The 16810-nt window shown below is 51.0% G+C and overlaps 1 protein-coding gene across 4 annotated transcripts in view; it reads right to left on the bottom strand.

Moving 5' to 3' along the window:
- Positions 1–3803: 3803 nt before the first annotated feature.
- ABL1 (ABL proto-oncogene 1, non-receptor tyrosine kinase) overlaps positions 3804–16810 on the bottom strand; it is a 124193-nt gene continuing 111186 nt past the window's right edge. For 3 of the 4 annotated variants that reach the window (XM_069476958.1, XM_069476959.1, XM_069476960.1), the window contains exons 6-11: positions 16337–16514; positions 14333–14517; positions 12108–12260; positions 10449–10538; positions 9923–10087; positions 3868–7439 (exon numbers count right to left, since the gene is read on the bottom strand). In XM_069476958.1, coding sequence (XP_069333059.1) covers positions 5734–7439; positions 9923–10087; positions 10449–10538; positions 12108–12260; positions 14333–14517; positions 16337–16514 — 2477 coding nt within the window. In that variant the 3' untranslated portion in view covers positions 3868–5733. Of the gene's footprint in view, positions 7440–9922; positions 10088–10448; positions 10539–12107; positions 12261–14332; positions 14518–16336; positions 16515–16810 lie in introns of all 4 variants that reach the window. The other variant, XM_069476957.1, reaches the window with a different exon arrangement.

Genomic DNA, 16810 nt, shown 5'->3' with positions numbered 1-16810 from the left:
AGGTGTCGGAGCGGCACCCGATGTTCCGCACGCTGCCTTCGCCCGGGCTGGCTGCGGGTGCCCTGCGTCTTGGGGCTGCCGTGACAGGGAGAAGACAACGGCACCTGAGCGTGGGCCACACCACTCTCTCCACCACCGTCCGAGGAAGAGGCGAGTCAGGGTGCCTCCCACAAAGGATGTTGTCACCGGCAGCTAACATGACACTGACAGGAATGAACACAAGCCCAGGGTCCTTGCTATAAGGACGGCGCTGGCATGCACAGGATAGACAGACAGATCCTCTCAGCCCCAGGCGTGCTCATTCTCGGGGGCGGGGGCGCCCATTCCGCTTGGCTTGTTAAAGGTGGGCGAGGCAGTAACCTGGGTCACTCCCCCCTCAGCTCATCCACGGGTATAGAGCAGCCAGAAAACATGCCCACCAAAGACCAGGTGAAACACACAACAGATCGAAGGCCAAAGGCAGAGCAACCCCCTGGAGCAAGGTCTCAATTTCTGCTCTGATAGAGGACCTGCCCCATGCTGACAGTTCTGAGAACCTGGAGGACGGCAGGACTGAGCTATCCTGAGTATCTTTACACGCTCTTCAGGTATGCACTGGGCGGTTTTTAATTTAGCAGGATTAGATTAACCTTGATGGAGAAACCTGGGATAAAGGAAACGGGTGAGGGGGCTCCCCAGGAGTGGGGTATTGTCATTATGCTTTTATCAGTGAAGAAAAGTCAACAAGCTATTCTTTCCAGTTTGCTCGTACATTTGTACTCAATGACCCTGAAAACCACAACCGCCCAGCAGCTAAGGGCTCTGATCTGTCAAATCAACTCCCCCTGGACCCAGCCAACTTCCTCTTTCGCCCCTGCCCCGCTGCCACCCCACAGCTGCAGCCAAGGTCTTTGGGTCCTCTCACGCCACCCCAGCGGCCCCTCGGCCCTGCTTTCTCCTCAGTGGGGAAGATTAGTCCTCTCCAGGTGAGACTCCAGAACTATCAGTCACAGGAGCAGAGACCGAGCTCCCCTGAGCGATGCCAGCAGCTCCACCTGGCCTGGCAGCCTGGTGTCCCCCAGCCCGGAGCACCCAAGCTGTTCGCATGTTTGTTGTATTTAGTGAAGATAAAAGTTTTCATCTTGGTGTGTAGCTTTAAAGATATTTAGCATCAAAATGGATGGGAAATACTTGTCTGTAATTTCCCGTATATTTGAAATAGTAATAAAAATCTTTAAGGAAGACACCAATACAGACTCCTGGGAGCAGCCAGCTATAAGGCAGCTGCTATAGTGAACAAGAGGGACTTTATCTCGTCCTAGCTTTGCTCCAGTGCCAAAGGTGCTGCATGACAGATTTCATTAAAGACCCCAAACTCAACACAGTACTTTCCACCCCGCTGGGCAGGGAGCTGCTGCAATCCACAGTGCCCCTGGCCCTCGGGAATGCCCGCCCAGACCACGCCTCAGAGCCTTCCCCGACTGCAGTAGTGACTTCGGCTGGAGCTGGGGGACCTGCCCGAGACGTCAAGTGACCACCAGTGCTGAGGGCAGTGCTGACGGGGGGACACTGTGGACAGTCTGATCCTGCCCCATGTCTTCTGTACGAGCCATTTAGAGATCGGTTCCCCAGAGGGCTCAATATAGGAATGCCGCCTGTAAATCATCTGGCGCCTAAGAAGCTGGGCTCGCTGGAATTCTTGGCTTCTTCCCCTCCAGCGTGCAGGGAGCAGCCTGGCCCTGGGCACAGCTCTCTGCTGGTCATGCTGTGGCCACCTGAACTGTCTACAAATTAGCCTGCCACGGTAGTAGCAGCTGCCACATACTGCGTGACCTTGGCCAGGCTGCACCCCGTTGCTGAGCCTCCACTTCTTTACCTGACAGAGGACAGTGACAGAAACTCCCTCATAAAAAAAAAAAAAAAAAAAAAAGGTGTGAAGGTTTCAGGCGGTGACTCAGAGAGCATCTGCCGAGTAGCTGAAATGCTGTAATTTTAAGGGTACTTTCACTGAAGTATTAATGTAACATACACCAGCACGTGCATCGGTTCCAAGTGTACAGTTTGAGGAAGCTTCACCGAGTGACACACCCACTAGCCCGCATCACCCAGACTGAGAGACAGACCTGCCCCGGACCCCACCCTCCCGCCACACATGTCCCTCTGCTCCAGCGGCCAACGCCACGCCCTGGCCCTGCCCGGCGAGTGAGCAGCGCTGGGGCGCTGCTGCTGTCTGGCTTCTTTGGCCCACGCACGTCGTGCTGTGTGGCAATTCTCATTGTGCCGTTTTGTTATCCTTTTTCCTGTTAATGGACATCTGGATTGTTTTCAGTTTTTTGTTTGTTTAAAGGGAATTTGTGATACTTTAGGCTTGTGTTTCGTGACGGTAACCACAGTAGCTGCTTGCCCCTTTGTCGGGCTTGGCCCCGGGATACCCCTTGGTGCAGGACCTCAAGGGCAGGCCTCAAAATTATCTGGAAATAGTTCTGTGTGTGCACATATGTGCATTTTCTGGGGCTGGGATCCACAGTTTTCATTAGAATTTCAAGAGTTTCTGTGACCTAAAAAAGATTGAGAAACCACTGTCTTAGAATGGCTAAACCAAACTAAGTTTTATAAGCTTGAGTGACACACACAGAAGATCCCTCTTTAGGAGACAAGCAGCGTCTTACTCCACACGGGCACATGTGCCGGGTGACTGGTCACGCAACCTCGCCGCTCAGCACTGGGACACGGGATGATGACAAGCCTACCCGAGAGGCTGCTGTGGGGCTAGCAGGACCCCATGAACGGTCCACAGCTGACACATGGGTGCAGTGCCAGTTGTCGCTGTCACCAGAATCGTTCTACATCTTCTTTAAGACTTGGGAACCGTCACTCAAGGATGACGCTTTTGGCCACAGAAAAGCCCCAGACTCAGGCCATCCGGTGTCCAGTTATGGTCCAACCGGTAAGCACCTCGGTGGACCCCACCTCAGTTTTTGTCTCTGCGAAGTGGGAGGAGGAGAACCTGGCGCCCTGCACTGCTGCGGCCACTTGCTGTGAGCACGCCACCCCCGCCGCCTGCCACACAGCACGTCTTGCTGCCGAGGTCTCCCGCGAAGAGCTCCACTGAGCCGTGTGCTTCAGTATGCTCCGCCGAGCAGGACACGCAGCCTCTGACAAGCCTGCTGGCTTAATAAGTATCATTAGCAGAGGGCGCTGCTTACTTCCCCACTTCTCCTTCCAAGCTGTCAGCATGGCAGGCACACAGTCAGCATTCCCCACCTGACAGTCCCCTGGGGGGGCCACTGCCTGACCTCGAAGGCCAGCACACCGCCTCTCCTGCTCATCCACACAAAGAAAGAAGACACCCAGGACGTCGAACACAAGTAAGCGAGGAGCGCCTTGGGGCTGAGGGCAGTGGGTTCAAAGGTAAAGAGAGAAAAGGCACACTGCAGGGGGACAGGGATGCAGCCAGCAAGGAACTCAGGATGTCACCTCCTCACCACTCTCCAGGGATGCTGTGATGGCCTGACCCACCAGTGAGAAGTGGCCTGTGTGGTGGCAGAGCCCACTCAGTGCTGCGACAAGAGCCGGGCTGCTGCCAAGCCAGTGCCAAGGGCACAGGAAGGGCCTGAGCAGAGCAGGCAAAGCGCCTGCGAAGCAGCCCATATGCACACAGCACGCCGGGGCCTGGCCGCTGGGTGGCAACCCCGCCACTGTTCTGCAGGACCCAGTGCAGGGCCCCAGCCCCCTCGGGAATCGGAACCCACCGCGTCCCTGTCCACACGCACACAGCGGCTCAGAACGGGGAAGGATCACGGGCCAGAGCAATCTGCCAAGGATTCTAAAGTTGTAAACACTGATTTATTTAAAAAATACTACAGAGAAGAGATCTGGATTCAAAAAACACAGAGTCATATACAGAAACAAAATGTACTGGACCCAGAAAAAAAGAGGAGGGACCCCATAGGCATTCCAGAAGAGAGTGGAAAACTATTTACATGTCATTTATAAAAGAGCAAGTCTATAAAAGAGTGTAATACCAAGGTATAAATGTAAAATATAGTGGCACATCATGTTAACAAAAAGAAGAGACCAGTACCTCGTGGAAACAGGCATTCGGGGATACCCGGTGGGTCTGCAAGGCCGCTGTCGGTGTCTAGCGCCTCCCGCAGGCTGCGCGACACAGCCATCTGGGGGCAAAGAGGTGATGCACTGTGAGAACCGCATAAAACGATCCGGAGGAAACCATTTCTACCAGAAAAATAAAATACAAGTTTAGGTGACGAGTGTAAAAATAGGGGGCTGTGAGGTCGCGGCCTGAGGCAGCGCAGGGAGTGGGAAGGTGGTCTCCCCTGGGCCCAGGTGAGGCCGGGGGCAGGCGCCTGCCCACTCCTAGAGTTAGCTGCTCTAGGTCAAGGTCCGGTAGACCTGGGGTCCCTGCCCCGAGAGTCACGGTCTCTGTCCTGGGCAATCCGGGGGAGGACACACCAAGGCCTGCTCTTGGAAATACTTTCTGGGGCTTCACTTGTGGTTTTCTTAACACTCCCTGATGACCCTACAGACACATGAGGCCAAGTGTTGCTCACGGTAATTAAATAAAAGACATTAGCCTGATTCAAGAGTGCAGCCAACAGGGGTCAGGCCTTTGGTGCCAGCAGTCCTTTTCCTGTGTGCTGGTGCCCCGTGGCAGTGTCCTTCTGTATCCAAATGGCTGTGCAGAGGGCAGAGCTTTGAAATGCTTCAAGAACTCCAGAAACCTGAAGACTGTCTTGTCACTAAGGGAAGGGCCGAGGAGGGAAGGAGATGGGTCAGAAATCAAGACCTTTTCAGGGCACCTGGATGTGTGAAAGGCAAGTTCACCCTGGGCCACCACAGACCTGCCCAGGCCCAGTCCAGGGCTAGCCTGGCACCGGCCGTGACCCAACTAACCACTGCCTCCCTGCCCTGACCCTGTTCTGCTGGAGGGTCGGCAGCGACAGTGACCTGCTACCCTTAAGACTCAAGCTTTCTCGCCGGGACTTGGCCTTGCATGTCACAGACAGCAAGAACAGGCCTCGGGGATGTGGACAGGACAGATGACAGCTCCCACCTGTCCGGGACACATAGGCTAGTTGGCTGTAGCACCCTGTTTCCCACCCGAATCAGGAACTGTCCTGCACAGGAGGGAATGGCAAGTGCGCCCAGCCCCGGGCAGCAGAGGAGGGCAGAGTGACCAGCGGGCGGCACTGGTTGTGCCTGTCACTCCCAAATGTGGTTCTTGAAACACATCTTCAATGCAGGAGGTGCAGGGACGAGGAGTGGGGAGGGGACGCGGCTCGTGGCTTAATTCAGGCTTCTGTTCTTGGGACAAATGGAAGGAGAAGGCACAGCCAGAGGACGAGGATCTCCAGAGAGAAAAAGGAAAAGGACACTCCTTTTTGGCCATTCCCACCTGACCTGGAGAGCTCAGTCCAAAGCACTCGGTGGCAACCAGCCTGATGGGCCCCGGGGTGCCAACTGCAGTCCACAGAGTGAGCGGGGACTCCACAGATAAAACTTGAGGACAGGGCTGGCTCAGGGAGCCCAGGCTGGGGAGGGCGATGGTGCAGGAGGACAGTTGGTGCACACGTAGGTAGTAGGGCTGGACTCCACGGGGGCCCTCGGCTGTGCTTGGCGCAGAGCTCCTGGGCCAAGGTGCCGACTCACTGGTCCTTTGTCAGACACTGTCATGGCACGGGCAAGTCCTCACGTGCTGCAGGCAGCTCCAGCTGGCTTGACTCCTGGCTTCTGCTACCTCTGTACGATGTCACTGATTTCCTTCACGGAACTGAGAAGCTTGCTGAAGTCCTGAGTGGCCGCTGGGCCACTGCCTGCTGGCGCCGGGCAGATCTGGAGCTCCCGGAGGTTATTCTCCAGTTTGTTGATGGCCTCCCGGAAGGCAAACTTGTTCCTCATTTGCTGGATGGAATCCACGTAGCTCACGCAGAATGTGTAGAGGTTTTTGCCGGCTTCCAGCACCGCACTGTGGCTGGCCATCTGTTCAGAGTTCCTAGAGATGGCGAGGCACAGGGCCTCAGTGCTGTCCAGAACCACGCCCTTGGTGATGGCGCCACTGGCGATCCGCTCGGGAGGCTGGCGGGTTTTCCGAAGAGACACGCGGGTCGATATGAGAGGGATGAAGGCGGTGGAAGATGGCTGGTCCCCGGCCAGGGCTAAAGATGCTGATGGCAACGTGGAGGGAGCAGGGGCCGGGCTGGTGGGGGTCCCCGACGGCTTGGTGGATGACTGTGGCTTTGGTATGGACGGGAGCACAGGCTTTTTGACGCTCTCTCCTAGCTGGCTGGGTTTGGCAGCATCACTGTTCACAGCATCAACAGCCAGACTCGTGGATTTTGTTTTCACGCCGGTGCCTGCCTCCCCGGCTGCCTCCTGGCTGGGGCTCTGTGAGGGCTTTCCAGCCTTCCCTGCAGAAGCTGGAGGGGGCGGCGGGGCAGGTTTGAGCTTGGACAGTTTCCCCCTGTCTCTTCCAGGAGACTCGGAGGAGTGCTTGTGCCTCCTCACTCTGGGCTCCTCTGCAGGGGCCTTGCTGGTGCCTGCAAGTGCCCCTGACCCCGCTCTGCTGGTGGGGGGCACGGGCTCAGCTGCAACTGGGGTCCCTATGGCACTGCCCTTCCCAGCCTCTTCCTTGTGAGGGAGGCCTGAGGAAGGAGCCACCATGACGTGCCGGCGGAGGGGTTTTGGGGTCAGACTGGGAGGGCTGGAGCCTGGGCTAGACTCTGTGGTGTCTTTGAAGACCTCGTCAGCAGCTTCCTCGTTCTTTTTCCCCAGCCTGGGCGGGGGAGTCACAGTGCCTCTGGTCACCTGGTTCTCACTCGCCCGCTTCCGAGGCAGAGCTGGCTTTTCACTTTTGTGCCCTCCAAACGTGGACGAGTCAAATTGCCTTCCGGTGGACTGCAAGTCCCGAGGCAGTGTGACTGACCTCCACTCTGTGTCCTTGGCCCCGTGGGGCACGCAGGAGGCAGAGCAGGACCGCAGGAAGCGCTTGCTGGAGCCGCCGCCGCTCTCTTCCTCGCCTGCTGCCACGCGGCTGCTGGTCAGGGTGCTGGACTTTTTCCACAGGTGGGGAGACCGGAAGCCTGCGCCCCCTGACTCCCGGAGGGCTCCATTGGGGACACCAGCCCCATTGCTGGGCTTTGGGGACTTAGCTGGCTCGGCTGCATCCAGAGGGGTGCAAGTTAGTGCCCCATTGCTGATGTCCCGGCCCTCTTCCTCGCAGGCCGCCCTGCGCTCCGGCTGCCCGTCCATCTCGCGGAAGGAGCTGCTGCGCTTGGGAGGGGCTGGGGCTGTTTTCTTCTTCTTCTTGATCAAGGCGCTGAACAAGTTGGTCTTTTTGTCTTTGGGGAGAAGGCGCTCATCTTCATTCAGGCCGCCATCTGGGGGACCTCGCTCTTTTCGAGGGAGCAACGGAGACACAGTAGGCTCCTGGTCCAGAGGATCTGAAACACAGTGGGAAGAGGTGAACTCCAGACCAACGGCTCTTGCATGGCGAGCTTGGGGCTGGCCACCCCACGCTCTGCAGAGGAGCGGCTGGGAGTCTAGGCTGACAGGGCTGGATCTGATAACCAGCTCTGCCACCCACTCTCCACGAGGCCCAGACAAGTGACTTCTCTGCTCATCGTCAGCTTTCTCACTTACAACATGGACTACAGTGTGGTGAGAATGTCAATGGCATGATGAGTGTGGAGCACATGTCCCAGCTCCCGCACATCGCCTCTCAATAAGCGCCATTGTTGCCGTTAGGATTATCGTTAGGAAAGGCTTAGGTCTCTCTCCTTGAAGACGGGGGAACAGAGCTGCATGGCCCTGGCCCCTTCATCCCAGCACGGGCTTACTCTGAAGCAGCGAGGTCCCTCCAACGTCATTCTCCAGTAAGTCAAAACGACAGGGCCAAGCAAAGGGTCAGAACCTGCGGCTCTCACACCCCCGGCCAGTCGAGGTGCCTACGAGGTATGACCTGGAGGGAAGGGGCTGCACACCACAGCGGGGCAGGGACAAGGAGCCACGTGTGGGAAACAAGAAGAAATGAACTTTGACAATTTTTAAATGGGCATTCTTTAAATACGAATACTAGTTTATAAGAACTCTTTCTGGTGTTGCCAAGCTCTTGTGAGTGACAGAATTCTCCCTCAGAGGTCAGCTGCAAGAAGAGAGGTTTCTGTCAGCTCCCTGTAACTCAGAACAGAGGTACCAGCATGCATTTATCAGAACCCAAGGCAGCACGCAGGACATCTGAATCAAGAAACACCAAGGACCTCACAAAACTTTAATCCAGTGGAAGAAGGCTGAGAGTGAAATGCTACTGAACCATACTCAGCTCTGCTTCAGTGCTGGGCAGCTCACTGCCACCCTGGCTCACCACGAGATCACGTATCAACAGGCCCCTCAGATGAGGACTGATGGCACAGATGAACACGAATGCTTATCACTGAGCTGTAATGAGCAGAGCGTTTGCACGGTGGCCTCTCCTACCCACTGCTCAACTATCTGAACTCATGAAAACTAACAGAAGGATGAAGGGTCAAAGGTTCTGGAGAGTCTATACGCCGTAACTTCCCAACTGGGTGAACGAGATGATCAAGTGGGACGTAGGAATAAAGTATCATAATTAGAATTGATGTCAACCTTTTAAGTATATATTTTTGTTGTATTTTATAATATACATACCATATTCCTACAGTAGTGTGTGTGTATACATACATACTTTACTTACTATATACATGGGCTATACGTTCAACTTTTTTTTGCCCATTTTTAAAAATACGGGTACACGATAAAAGAAACTGGGGTCTATAGATTCTGCTGTTCTGCTATAAGTAGACATCCCATCATAAATCTCCAACAAAACATGGTTTTGGGCCGGGCGTGGTGGCTCAGGCCTGTAATCCTAGCACTCTGTGAGGCCAAGGTAGGAGGATTACTCAGGAGTTTGAGACTAGCCTGAGCAAGAGTGAGACCTCATCTCTATAAAAAATAGAAAAATTGGCCAGGTGTCATGGCACGTGCCTGTAGTCTCCGCTACTCGGGAGGCTGAGGCAGGAGGATTGCTTGAGCCCAGAAAGTGGAGGTTGCAGTGAGCTACGATGACACCACTGCACTCTAGCTGGGCCAACAAAGCAAGACTCTGTCTCCAAAAAACAAAAACAAAAAAACTTGGCTTTATCCTGTCCCTTCCCACAGGCCCACTCAGTAGTCCACTGGAGTCCAGTCCACTGACAACATGTCCCGGAAGCCTGGACAAACTCAGAAGCTTGACCATTCTGGTACCTTCATTCAGTTGTCTGCAGCAGAACCCAGGCTGCTAGCGAGCGACAGCACGGAGTAACACAGAACAGAGCCTGGCATGTATGAAGAACTAGATAAATGTTGCTAATATTATTTTTGATAATATCTTGAGACCCCTCTTGAACCGACCCCATCTCCCTCACTCTCTCACTCGCCTAGGCAACAGCACCGGAAAGACATTCATTCCTCCCGGAAACCACGAGGACACTAGCTCTGTACCCAGTGTCTCCTGGTTCTACTTAGCTCCTGTGAGCTCATCACACCAGTGCTTTCATAGTAAGCTGCTTGTCACCTGGCTCAACACTTAGTTAGCTGCAACTGCCCTGAGAGTGCAGCCGCAGATGCTGCAACAGCAGACGAAAGGCAGGCTTGCTGCTCAGCAGGCTTCGTAAGCACCTCTGCTCAACTCACTGATCTGACTGCCGAAGCCAACAGCCCCTAAGCGACTCCCAGAGGTAGGAGATGGGGCACTGTGGGGAGAGAACCTTCCTCTGTCCGAAGCTGGCCCACCGAGGAAGCGTATGCCTGTGTAGGCTCCACTTGCAGCTTCCCATTCCCCTACACGGGCCCAAAGGCTGGTGACTCTCCCTGGGCCTCTGGCAGGGAGGAGAGAAGAGTGATGGGGGTGGGGACATACCGCTCTCTCCCTGGCCCTTAGGGTGGGGCGCCTCAGGCACGTCGGTGGCATCTTTGTGCTCTGCAGCTCTCCTGGAGGTCCTGGTCTTGGTGGGCAGCTCTGGGGCCTGAAGCAAGGTGCTCACGGCCCCTCGGACGCCTTGCTTCCCCAGCTCCTTTTCCACTTCTAAGAATCGCATGTGCACACAAACAAAAACCCAGCACCGTCAGTATCAGAGTCGGCTTAGTGTGAGGGTTCTCTCTTTCTTTTTAAGATAACAATGGTTATCTATACACAGCTAGAGAAAAGGGACATGGATGCTGGAGAAACAGCATTTAGTATTTCTCAGAAATCTCCATAGGGCTGCAGAAGGCAGAGTGTCCAACATTCAACACCTCTGTCCAGATTTCTGGTCTCAGATGGTTTGTTGGCCTGTGTGCACTTCCCCCAGGAAGTGAACTGAAGGACCTAGGCTAGAGTCCCACATGGTCACCCCCAAGCCAATCTTTCACCCCCTTTGCAGGTACCCTAGGGACAGGTACTTTACCATCTGAGATACTGGATTCCTGGAACATTGTTTCAAAGGCTTGGTGGATTTCAGCAAAGGAGGGCCGGTCAGAGGGATTCCACTGCCAACCTGGACAGAAGAGACCCAAGTCAGACCACCCATGAGGCCTTGCTAACAACGTAAAGCTAGCAATTCCCAAGGAAAAGTCTGGAAATGAAAGAAACGTGCCAATCCTGCTAACCATCTTTTGCTATGACAAGTTAAAATGACAAATGCCGTTGTGTCCTGTTACAGATATTAAGAATTTGAAGACAGTAGATGCTGGCAGGAATATGGATTGTAGACGCTGACAGCAAGAACTGCATTTGTAAATATATTTCCTCAGACCCACTCCAGCAGTTATAGGAAATTACTAAGCCAGATAGCTCGCTCTGTCTCATCTCACTTCATGGCTACCAAAGTCTGAAATCCTCATCAACAAAAAAATGCTAGTGAAAATAAGACTAAAATGAGGACTAAACAGACTGATAAAACCCAGTTCTGGGGAGCATGTGCAGTCACTCTCATACACTTCTGACAGGAGTGTAAACTGGCACAACCATTTTGGAAGACAATTTGGTAAAATTTATCAAAATTTAAAATCCACACAGTCCTTTGAACCCACAGTTCAACTTTTAGAAATACTAGCATAAGAGCCCAGAGATATGCATGTACAAGGATGTTCATTACTGTCTTGTTTATAATAGCAAAATCCAAACAAATGTATATAACAACCAAATGCTCATCAAAAGAAGACTGCAGAAATGAATGCATTAAATCATTTCATGGAATGGTAGGCAGCTATATAAAAACAAAGGGTGGGGAAAGGGAGAGAGAGATCTGAACATATGGACATGGAAAGGCATGGCTGTCATACTGCTGAGCGGGGGGAAAAACATGGAGGAAATGATCACATGAATATCTTATAAAACATATGATAAAAAAGCAGATAAGGACACAGCATAAACAGGCATTTGTAAATAATATAAGACTAACAGGATAAACATCATCTCGAGTGTTTAGCAATTATAGCAGAATGTCTGAAGGCAGGGCCCAGGAATCTATATTTATTAATACGAACCCCAGGTTTGGTATCCATCAATCCCATTTTTGCTTAAAAAAATGTAAACAAGACTGGGCGTTGGTGGCTCACGCCTGTAATCCCAGCACTCTGGGAGGCCGGGGCAGGAGGACTGCTTGAGCTCAGGAGTTTGAGACCAGCCTGAGCAAGAGCGAGACCCCATCTTTATAAAAATAGAAAAATTAGCCAGGCGTGGTGGTGCACCTGCTATCCCAGCTATTTAGGAGGCTGAGACAGGAGGATCGCTGGAGCCCAGGAGCTTGAGGTTGCTGTGAGCTAGGCTAACTCCACAGCACTCTAGCCCAGGTAACAGAGCAAGACTGTCTCAAAATCAACCAACCAACCAAAAAAACCTCGCAAAAACAACTTACATATATACTACCTGTAAATAAAGGTAAGTAGAACCACTAAAAAAGTCTGAAAAAATCTGTATCAAACTGCTTTTTAGTTTCTTCCAAAGAATTGGAACAGAGAGAGCAAATGGAAAGACTTTAGTTTTTTACGTTATATACTCCTGCATTGCTGGAACTTCTTACAGTGCCCACATATACTTTTAGAACGGGCTGGGGAAGGCTCACATGCTCGCATGAGTTCGTAGACCTTCTCTGGACAGCCTTCTGGGCGTTCCATGCGGTAGTCTTTCTCCAGCAGCTCATATACCTGGGATAGGTCAATTCCCGGGTACGGTGACATGCCATAGGTGGCAATTTCCCAAAGCAATACTCCAAATGCTAAAAGAAAAAGAAAGAGAAAGGCTGTTCAAGACGTGTAAGATGTTCAAGATTTAACCACATTGCATTTAAAATTGGTTACTTGTGCAGCAGACATCAGAAGTTACGCCCTCAGACACAGCCCAGGCACTGACATTTTACCAGGCTCTTAGTCACAAATAGCCTAAGACAAAACAGGACAGAATGAGATTTTCAGTTTACTCACAACACAGACTAAAACATGCTAAAGGAGGGAAAACAACTGGGTCATAAGCCCCTCAGGGGTCTTTTAAGTAATGTGGCCATCTTGATGGGATATGTGGTGGAAGAAACCTAGGGCTGGAAGTCAGGTGACCAACTATGTGCCTGAGGCTGGCCACCACTCCTTTTCAGGTGTGTAAGATTATCTCCAAGGCTCCTTCCAACTCTAAAAAGCTCATAAAAATCTTACGAGGTCTTTGAAAGTTTTGAAATCCCAGATTATGGCCTTGAAATTCCATTTCCCGTTAAAGGAACCAGGACTCCTTAGAGAAATTATCTGGGGCAGGGGATGAACCTGGAATATATTGTCATTTCAGAGAGTATGGATGTCATGGAAGACTATAAGGGTAATGTCAAAAGGCCTAGGAGCTAATTTGAAGCTTCCACTGGAAGATGAAACAATCTGGGTATCAACAGGGAAAATAACTGCAGTGGGTGGAAACACATTAAATATATTTAAATCCAAGAGTTCATAATACTACTACAAATGACAAACAAAAACAAAAAGACCTAATTGGTCACCATTGAAAAGTATTAAGAAACCAACTTGTTATTTCAAAACCTGGCAAACAAAGGCAAAGGAGCAAGAATTTAACCTGCTTCTCCTATATGAACGGACCACTGTGTACCCAAACAGATGAATGGCAGTTCCTTCTTACAGAAGTATTCCACTAATAAATGAATCAGGAATGACGGAATTAGAGAATTACCATCTGGCAACCCCTAGTAAACTATCAGATCTAGGCTCTGGGTATCAGTAACTGCTAAAAATCACAAAAAGGGAGAAAATCAAGCATTATGTAACTACTGATGGAAGACCATGCCACCTCCTATGATATACTCTTACTAAAAGAAAAAAAAAGTCAAGCCTGCATGTGATCAAACTGTCTAGACCCAACTACCCATTTACTAGGAGTACTGAAGCCAGGGGAGCAGATTAGATCACACTGTGGATACCGTGAGCAAAACCCAGATGTGGGAAACTCTCAGGGACACGTGGTGGGGTTCCTTCAATAAATACACGGCAAGGGAGATAAAGACACGGAGAGGGAGCTCACAGGTTAGAAGAGACAGAGCAACTAATGCACTGTTAACAGTAAGTGGATTTCAGTTCAAACACTGTAAAAAAAAAAAAAAGTGTGATTTTTTATGGTTCAACTGAAAATGTGAACACTGACTGGATATTTGAAAATATCAGAAGTAACTGCCAATGTTATCATACTAATAAAAATGTCATCTTTAAGAGACTCATACTAAAATACTTCTGTGCAAAATAATATGATCTCTGGAATTTGCTTCAAAGTAGTAAGGGTGGGGAGCGGGTGAGGCCCAGAGGAAGCAAGCGCACCATGAGGGGTCACCACAGTGGGGTGATGGGCTTGGGGTGGGGGTGTCACTGTACAATTCTGTCTTCAGTGTAGGCTTACAATGTGCCATAATAAAAAAAAATTTTTTTTTTAATTGTTACATGAGACTTCTAAACAGCATACCCTATATTGGGGAAGATCCTAGGTGCCCAAGCAAATCCAAAATCCAAGCCGCGAACTTAGAATGAAGACATAAAGATGGTAAGGAAAAAAAAAAGAAAAGAAAAGAAAAAAAATTATTCTGGATTATTTAGGAATAAAAAGTTCACTTTTACTTCATTTTGAAAAGAAAACAGGAGAGCAGATTTTAAAATGAGAGAGGAAGACACAAAATAAGAAGGAGAATTAAGTAATGAAGAGAAGAAAAAGAAAAGGAAGAGCAAGAAAGAGGCAGTGAAAAAGCCAGGAGAAAAGGCAAGCCAGCCTCCCGCGGCAGGCACGGACCCCCCGTGCAGCAGCCCTTACCCCAGACATCAGACTTGATAGAGAACTTGTTGTAGGCCAGGCTTTCAGGCGCCGTCCATTTGATCGGGAACTTGGCTCCGGCGTGGGCTGTGTAAGTATCCCCTGTCATTAACCTGCTCAGGCCGAAATCAGCCACCTTCACCAAGTGGTTCTCACCTACCAGGCAGTTTCGGGCAGCAAGATCTCTAAGAAAGGAAAAAGTTCACCCATGAGAGCTCCTGGCCAATTTTCTAGCTTCACAGATCTACCACTGCTGAGCAAAGGTGCAACACTGACAATGGAAAGGTTGAGTCTGGTCCCCGAGAAGCTTGTGCGAACACCCCAGGGAAGCAACGCCAGTCCCTCAGCGAACACACCGTGATCTCCCACACGGGGAGAGGCAGCAGAGGCACTGGCAGTGGGCTCCCGGGCCCCGCGACCTGCAGCAAGTTAATTACCTTGGGACTCCGTTACCTCATCCGTAAAATGAAGATGATAGTAACAGTGCCGACCTCTTTGGGTTGCTGTGAGTGGTAATGAATTAATATGCAAAGTGCTTAGACCCAGGCCTGGCGAACAGTAAGTGTTACTGCTACTCTATGCCGGGCACGGGGAACAAACACTTAGCCCAGTCCTCGATCTCGAGAAGCTTGTATCAGAGTGAGTCTCCACTTGTCCTATCCAGACTTGACAGGAAAAAATAAAATAAAGCCCATGGCATTCTTTACCCAAATTGTGTTTCCTACTCTTCTCTTGCTTCCTGATGCTTACCCAAATGTATCCTAAAAGCTCCCTCCTGCATAATCTGCCTCCTCTCACCTCCTGATTCTCCCAGGGAGGCAGGAGTCTAATCTTTGCTTCGTGAACGTTAACCATGGAACCACAAAGCAAACCGGAAGAGAGGAATGGCAAGAGGCAGCAGCTTGCGGTGATAGCTGCGTGAGATAGCCTGACCGTCAGCAGTGAGAGAGAAATTAAATACAGAAGAGTCGTGCTAATAGGATTTGGTAAAGCATCTTAAGTTTGCCTGAATGAAGAAGGAACAGACCTAGCCATGCAAGGCAAACCAGAAGTCAAGGCATCTCAATTTGCAGCACCAGAGGGTTCACGTTCCTGACTGCCGGGAGCATCTGGATCAGGCTATCGTGGAGCATAGAAAATCTGTCTCGCTAGGAGCCGCCAGCATTTCACACATGCTACTCTTATTCCTCGCTATGAAATCTCATGTAGAGGTTTCATACTTGAGTTAATTGGGCAGGAAAGGTCACAGTGGTGGCGTGGAGAACATCTTGCATGAAAGACTCCGGCAGAGCCCATCAGGCTCTGTCTTGCACAGGCCGTCACTTCGCTAGGAAGCCATTTCCACCAGCAAAGAATGCGAAGACCAAGATAATTGTGGCACACTTGAAGGTCAAAACACTCTAGGGTTTACAATAGCAAAGACACTTAATTTTGGCCTACATATATACAATTCTGACAATCGGGGAAACATCCCTGAACCAGATGACAGCAAGTTAAGTCGACAATGAAATGATAATAAAGAGAAAAGAGAAAAAAACTCACACACTAAAAAACAAAACCCGTGCACTGGCCATTATCATGAGTTTCTGTAAAAGGAACGCCAACTGCTCCCAGGAAGAGGTCATTACTGACGAACACCGGCCTCGCAGAACAATGAGCGCTCCATTTCAGAGGGAGCTGTGATTATTAGGAAGGACGCCCTCTACGAACTTCATTTAATATTCCACTTAGCCCAAGATGGTTCACAAATGAAATATGTTTTACCCCAGGTATGAACTGCTCTGTTGGTCCAGGGTCTAGGCCTGGCTGAATTTAGCCCTGGATGCGGGCCTGAAGCTGGCTGTGTAAGGGACCTAGCATTTGCCTTTGTTCCAAGGTGTACTGTGCTGCCAGTGCTGAAGTTAGAAGCTGAGCCCTAAGATCTTGCAGGCTGGGCCTTTGTACAGGCTGCCTGACTCCACACTCTGCGGCTCTGCAGCTTGGGCTGCTTCGCCAGGCCCCTACCTGTGGATGAAGTTTTTCTTCTCCAGGTACTCCATGGCTGATGAGATCTGAGTAGCCATGTACAGCAGCACCACGGCATTCACCTCCTGCCGGTTACACTCTCTCAGATAATCCAACAGGTTCCCATAGGTCATGAACTCGGTGATTATATAGAATGGGGGCTCCCGGGTGCAGACCCCTGCCAACGAGACACTGAGGACTTTAGCATGCAGCTCTACTCCTGACCGAACAAACATCTTTCTAAAGAAAAAGGCTTCTGAAACGGATTCCGACTCTGCCCCTACGCCCTGGGCCCAACTTCTACCGTGGTTCCAAGCACCTGTGCCTTGAGACTGTGCTCCTATGGGAGGGACATGGCCATGCTCTTTTTTTCCTCTCAAGCCAATGAACTTGAATTTACACAGGGAGAGGCTGCCGTGAGTTCAGAAGCAAAGACCAGGCCCCACACTAAATGACCTAAACCATTGTGAGTTT

Source organism: Eulemur rufifrons, chromosome 7 (assembly GCF_041146395.1).
Source record: "Eulemur rufifrons isolate Redbay chromosome 7, OSU_ERuf_1, whole genome shotgun sequence".
NCBI classification, from domain to species: Eukaryota; Metazoa; Chordata; class Mammalia; order Primates; family Lemuridae; genus Eulemur; species Eulemur rufifrons.
The sequence above is the reverse complement of the archived record's forward strand: the minus strand, read 5'-3'. Positions and strand labels throughout refer to the sequence as shown.